Genomic DNA, 6,393 nt, shown 5'->3' on the forward strand with positions numbered 1-6,393 from the left:
TACCGTTGAGGATTAAAATGAGCTACACCAAGATCTTCATCCCAAAGAAATATATACTCATACTCTGCAACTATATCAGGATGCAAGAACCGCTTGGCGAACCACCTGTGGCATTAACATAATAACATCATGAAACCATTAGATATTACAGTGTAAAATATAATACAAGAATTTCAAGAAACGAACCATTTCGTTTGATTCATCACGGAAACATGAATCGCATGTTCGTTCCATGGATACTGCTTCCAATCTTCCACAACACCATCGTAATGAAAAAGCATGACCACAAAATCTCGAGAAGGAAACTGAAATCAAAGCACTTAGTATAGTTTCTTTTACATGAAAAGGCAAAAAAAAATCTTATTGGGTAAAAGACAAAGACAAAAACCTTTTGGATAACTTTGTTAACTAGCTCCTTTTGCTTGATTCCAACTGCCATGGCTAACAAACTCATTGCACGGTTCGGGTTCCCCTGAAAATAAACCGAGAAAGGAGAACATACAACAACAGATAAAGCTAAAAAAACAAAAAAAAAATGGAATTTTACAAATATTTTGAGGATCTTTTTTTTTGGAGCAACTGTATTTTGAGGATCTATGACCAGTTTAAAACCTTTTTATCTTGACGGTAGTCCCATAGATGTTGCGTTTCCAAGTTTGATGTTTTGACGATAATTCCTTGCGGTAATGCTTCACTACCCAATGGCTTATTGAGATTCTAGTGAAAGAATGTTAATTGTAAGCTTTTGATAGATAATAATCTCTTAAAAGAAACTCAAACAAAACTAAACTGATTCATTATTCAAAAACAAACCTCGCATGTAGGAGACGTTGCGTTCTGCATCTTATCAGCGACTTTCTGTATCTTATCAGTGACATTATGCATCTCATCAGTGGTGTTCTGTATCTTATTAGTGACGTTATGCATCTTATCAGTGATTTCCCATCTCAGCAATTTCTGTAAAATAAAAAAAAATCTTATTATACCAAAATCATAACAATCTATCAAGTATTGACTATAAAACTAGAGTTCTTCAATAATTTCATGTTATTCTCATGTCATGGATAAATAGTCAACACTGATTACATAGAATATAGCTTACGTGATGTCAAATACAAAAAAAAAGAAGAGGATTTACCTCTTTTAACTCTTCATCAATATAAGCATTTCCAATGAAGTAAGCACTACAGATCAGAGCAGTGGTGACCAAGATACTACAGAGACATGATCTATTCATCGAATCCTGCAAATTTCACAGACCTCGTCAAATAAGAAAACAAAGAACAGAGCATAGAGCCTAGACATATTCCGACATTACATTACATATCGGAACACTTAAATCAGGTTTTTATTAAACTATTAAAAACGTGTCGATTAAGAAGAAACGCAAAAAAAAAACTAATTTGCTGAGGTGATATGGAGGACAGCCCACGATATATGAACGTGACAAGAATATATAGCTAGTTATTCCGTTAATCACCTAATCTAAACCTAATCTAAATTTTTCATCGTCAACGATTAACCAAACATAAACATAAACACACACAAATATGTATATATGAAGTGAAAGGAGACGGAAGAAAGAAGAGAAGCTTTGTTCACCTGTTTCATCGAACCTTTTGGATAAGGAAGAAGAAGGGACGCCAGAAAGTCGAGGAAGTAGAAACGAATATTCCGAACTTGGGTCCTTTCAACTTCTCGTCTAAAAAAGCTTATAAAGAGAAATCAAAATGTGACTCTGACTTTTTTTCTCCCGAGTTTTGACCCCAAAAAAGGAAAAAAGAATGTCTCAGGGAAGCTTTTTACAGAATCATTTTCACTTTTTGATTCAAAAAAATCATAAATAAAATCTGAAAAATATGAACAAACATTAAACACTGTCGAAGTAGCATTTGAAAACTGATGATAATTGTATAGTTAAGAGAGACACGTTTTGTGAGATCGTGTAGAATCTCAAGGGTTTTCCGGAGAGAGTGTGTGTGGCGCTTTGTGTTTGAAAAGTGGCAAGTTACGAGACACGTGTTTCATTATCATTGGCTATTCATTCATTTATTTATTTATTTATTTTTTCAGACATCTCTCAATCGACCGGAGATATTTTTTGTTGTCGTCGTCATAAATACAAGTTTCAGATTAATTAAGAGAAAAGAAAAAGGAGAAAACTTTATCTGAATCTTCTCCGACTTCGATGTTCTCGTTAACGTTGATTCAACCCCATCTCCGGATTCCAGAGATTCCGGCGACACAAACCCTAAAGTCGTCGACTTTATCTCCCATTACCGATTCAAGACCGAAGCGAGATGAACAGAGGAACCGAACATCATCTGGGTTTCGTCTCTTTTCCAAAAAGAAATCAACTTTCGATGTGGGTTTCAGCGATAACTTCGGTTTAGAGCTTCCCGGAGAGAATCTGAGCTACGATTCCTCCCGAGTGGATTACGCTCTGCTCGCGGAGTGGCTACAGTCTTCAAACGGGATGCGACTGATCAAACGGATCCACGCGATGGCCTTGAAGTGTTTCGACGACCAAGTGATATACTTCGGTAACAATTTGATCAGTTCCTGCGTGAGGCTCGGTGATTTGGTCTACGCACGTAAAGTGTTCGACAGTATGCCTGAGAGAAACACTGTTACTTGGACCGCGATGATTGATGGGTATTTGAAGTACGGTCTCGAAGATGAGGCTTTCTCGCTGTTTGAGGATTACGTGAAGCATGGGATTCGGTACACGAACGGGAGGATGTTTGTGTGTTTGTTGAATCTGTGTAGTAGGAGACCGGAGTTTGAGCTAGGGAGGCAGGTTCATGGTAGTATGGTGAAAGTTAGAGTGGAGAATCTCATTGTTGAGAGTTCTCTTGTTTACTTCTACGCGCAGTGCGGTGAGCTGACGAGTGCGTTACGAGCGTTTGATATGATGGAGGAGAAGGATGTGATATCTTGGACGGCTGTTATATCTGCTTGTTCGAGAAAAGGGCATGGGAAGAAAGCTATAGTTATGTTTATCGGAATGTTGGATCATGGGTTTTTGCCTAATGAGTTCACGGTGTGTAGTATCTTGAAGGCGTGTAGTGAGGAGAAAGCGTTGAGGTTTGGGAGGCAAGTGCACAGCTTGGTGGTTAAAAAGATGATCAAGAAAGATGTTTTTGTAGGAACTTCGCTGATGGACATGTATGCTAAGTGTGGGGAGATTTCGGATTGCAGGAAAGTGTTCGATGGAATGAGCAATAGAAACACGGTCACGTGGACTTCGATAATCGCTGCACATGCTCGGGAAGGTTTTGGTGAGGACGCTATAAGCCTCTTTAGGGTGATGAAGAGAAGGCATTTGATAGCTAACAATCTGACAGTGGTAAGCATCCTTAGAGCTTGTGGATCTGTTGGGGCTTTACTGTTGGGGAAGGAGATTCATGCTCAGATCATCAAGAACTCGATCGAAAAGAATGTCTATATAGGAAGTACTTTGGTTTGGCTGTACTGTAAATGCGGAGAGTCTCGTGATGCTTTCAATGTTCTGCAGCAGCTGCCATCTAGAGATGTGGTTTCATGGACCGCTATGATCTCTGGATGTTCGAGCTTAGGACACGAAGCAGAAGCGCTGGACTTCTTGAAAGAGATGATTCAGGATGGTGTGGAGCCGAACCCGTTTACGTACTCCTCAGCTTTGAAAGCTTGTGCTAACTCAGAAGCTCTTCTTATCGGCAGATCAATCCATTCCATTGCAGAGAAGAACCATGCTCTGTCGAATGTCTTTGTGGGAAGTGCTTTGATTCATATGTATGCAAAATGTGGGTTTGTCTCTGAAGCTTTTAGGGTATTCGACAGCATGCCCGAGAAGAACTTGGTTTCATGGAAGGCGATGATAATGGGTTATGCGAGGAATGGGTTTTGCAGGGAAGCGTTGAAGCTAATGTATAGAATGGAAGCAGAGGGATTTGAGGTTGATGATTATATATTTGCAACAATTCTGTCTACTTGTGGGGATATTGAGCTAGATGAAGCTGAAACTCCTGCAACTTGTTACTTGGAGACCTCTTGATGTTTCTTCTATAGAAGCACCTATTCAAGTTTTTATATGACAAAGTTTCACAATAGTATCAAATTGTACAAATTTATTTGTTTTAAAGATAAAGTTTAGCTACCGAGTCCTGTTGATCTGGTTCAAGTAATTTTCACATCTTGTTTAACATTCTCATAGTTCATTAGCAAATTCTCTTTCAATGTTTTTTAGAACCTTCACTTAATGGGCTTTTTAATTTTATATGGGTCGTAGTCATACTCTCTTACCTCGATTAGTGATTCCCTTCTGTTTTTGAATAAAGAAATATGTATGATACTTTAGACCCAAAAAAGAAACTAATCATTTTTATTTGACTACTAAAATAAGAGATTCAGTTAAGGTGCCAATAAAGTAGAAATGAAAAGAAATATTATAAGGTAGGATCTTGTCTGTAATTTGAATCCACTATGTGTCATGTAATCAATCGTCTAAACTGAAAAAACAATTTCTTATGATATTATAGTCGATGATCTATACTTTTAAGTTAAAGGAATTTTCTTCAATTGTCTCTTATAAATATATTATTTAAATACTCAATTTTGCTAATCAGTCTCCTCTTTCTTGATTTAAAATCATATATTAAATGGTCCCCAGTGAAGCACAATGAACCGATTTGCTGCCTCTAGTTCCTTTTGATGTTTATATTTTCATCACTACAGTTTGATACTTTTCCACAGTGGTTAATGCTTAAACAATCCTAAGTGCGAATAAGAGCCTTTCAATCCGTGTTGATTATTGAATGTTCTGATTCGTATCTATTTTGGCTAACAGACCAAAACTGTGTATATGTATTAAGTACCTGCCTCTTCATAGTATTGTTATTACCTTTTCTTGTTAACAGCATGTATTATACCGAATTTGTATACGGATTGACACAATGACGACACTAACATAAACTATTAAACTATATATTTAGGTTGATATTGTGAATATCTCTCTTTATCTCTTTTTTTTTGTGAAATGCTGTAAGTTTTCATAAGTTCGGCTTTTTCTTTTTAGAAAATAAAAAACAGTCTATGGCCTATAAAGCACATACTATAAGGTGCCTACTAATATGTGTGGTTAGCAATATATTCCAAGGTTCATTTAAAACTAAAGCTATATACTAATTGATGTAAACACTATCATATTATATACTTTATATGATATTAACAATAAAGTTTTCTTGAGATTTACATAAAATCCAAATCGTGCGTATGTTTATAAAATAATAAAGTCACTATGCTTTAGTTTATCTTGGGTGATATTAATCTATATTAACAGAAACAATATACACTATGCAGGGTCCGTTTGGGTCGTGTGATAAGTCATTAGTTTTTGGCTTTATTCGTTAAAAATATGATTGCTTTTAACAGAAAAGAATGCTTCACGTTCGCCGTCTTTTGTTCGTCGATAAAACGACTTTATTATATGATGCCATTTCCAGCCGATAATCCCTCCAATTCGGTCTCCATGTTCTTTAACTTTAGGTTGAATGCTTTTTCTTGATTTTTTTTTAAATGATTTATAAGATAGTGATTTATCTCTTTATACGTGTGTATCGTTAGGTTAATCATTATAAATGTTCTTTGATACGCATATGATTTCATCGGAATCTGTCTTTTTCACTCATGACTACCTATATATCATCCATGGTCTGATCATAGTATTATGTGTTTGGTTTACTATAATTATAAAGCAATGGTAACCAAACTTTCGATAAAAGATTATTATTTTCTTCACTAATTCATTCAAATGATGGACCGATGCTTTAACTTAATGAACCAAATACAGATAACTAACATATATATTTTTGACCCAAAAAAGCTTATTAACAAATACAGATTGAGTTCAATTTTTTTAAAGTTTAGACTTGAATAAAAGAAAAGAAACTTGTAAACCACATCAATTCACATACAAAAACACACACACGCACGCACATATATATATCACTTTTCTTACAGGTATTTGAAATACAAAAGAAATATCCATCTGTAATAGCAGCAAATTAGACGATAATATGGTTTTGTTAGTTTTATATGTTTTGCTCAAAGTGATTTTTAGTCAAATGTTAGCAACGATTTTTTTTTTTTGGAATAACACTACAAGAAATAGTTCAATTTCTGACCTTTAATTTCATTAGAAAATGGTCAGAAACACCATATTGTGACCACTTATTGACCATGTAAAATCTCAAGTTTCAACGCTTATATATAAACGGAATATTTGTCTATTTTAATTAATTGTTTCTGGTTTAAGACATGCAAAATGATTCTATATATTATTTATTTCACAACTAACTAAACGTTTTAAGAATTTATTGTTGTTTACCTGTAAATTCATAAAAATATAAATTT

The 6,393-nt window shown here is 35.2% G+C and overlaps 2 protein-coding genes across 2 annotated transcripts; one reads left to right on the forward strand and one right to left on the reverse strand.

The window, feature by feature from the left end:
- Nucleotides 1–5: 5 nt before the first annotated feature.
- Nucleotides 6–1,575, reverse strand: LOC130507497 (uncharacterized; the record flags this gene model as incomplete). The annotated part of the gene is made up of 6 exons (XM_057002205.1): nt 1,139–1,575; nt 814–957; nt 613–717; nt 389–472; nt 187–305; nt 6–105 (listed from the first exon to the last, which is right to left on the reverse strand). Coding segments are annotated over exons 1-6 (651 nt in total), but the record flags the coding sequence as incomplete, so codon positions are not given.
- Nucleotides 1,576–2,095: 520 nt separating this feature from the next.
- Nucleotides 2,096–4,138, forward strand: LOC108835795 (pentatricopeptide repeat-containing protein At4g18520, chloroplastic). Its single transcript, XM_018609015.2, has one exon. The coding sequence runs from the start codon at nt 2,189–2,191 to the stop codon at nt 4,034–4,036; it is 1,848 nt and encodes a 615-aa protein (XP_018464517.2). The 5' UTR covers nt 2,096–2,188; the 3' UTR covers nt 4,037–4,138.
- The last annotated feature ends 2,255 nt before the right edge of the window (nt 4,139–6,393 follow it).

This window comes from Raphanus sativus, unplaced genomic scaffold (genome assembly GCF_000801105.2).
Source record: "Raphanus sativus cultivar WK10039 unplaced genomic scaffold, ASM80110v3 Scaffold4643, whole genome shotgun sequence".
NCBI lineage: Eukaryota > Viridiplantae > Streptophyta > Magnoliopsida > Brassicales > Brassicaceae > Raphanus > Raphanus sativus.

Coding starts and splice junctions, on each gene's coding strand:
- LOC108835795 (XM_018609015.2), top strand. CDS start 2,189: ATGTTCTCGTTAACGTTGATTCAACCCCATCTCCGGATTCCAGAGATT.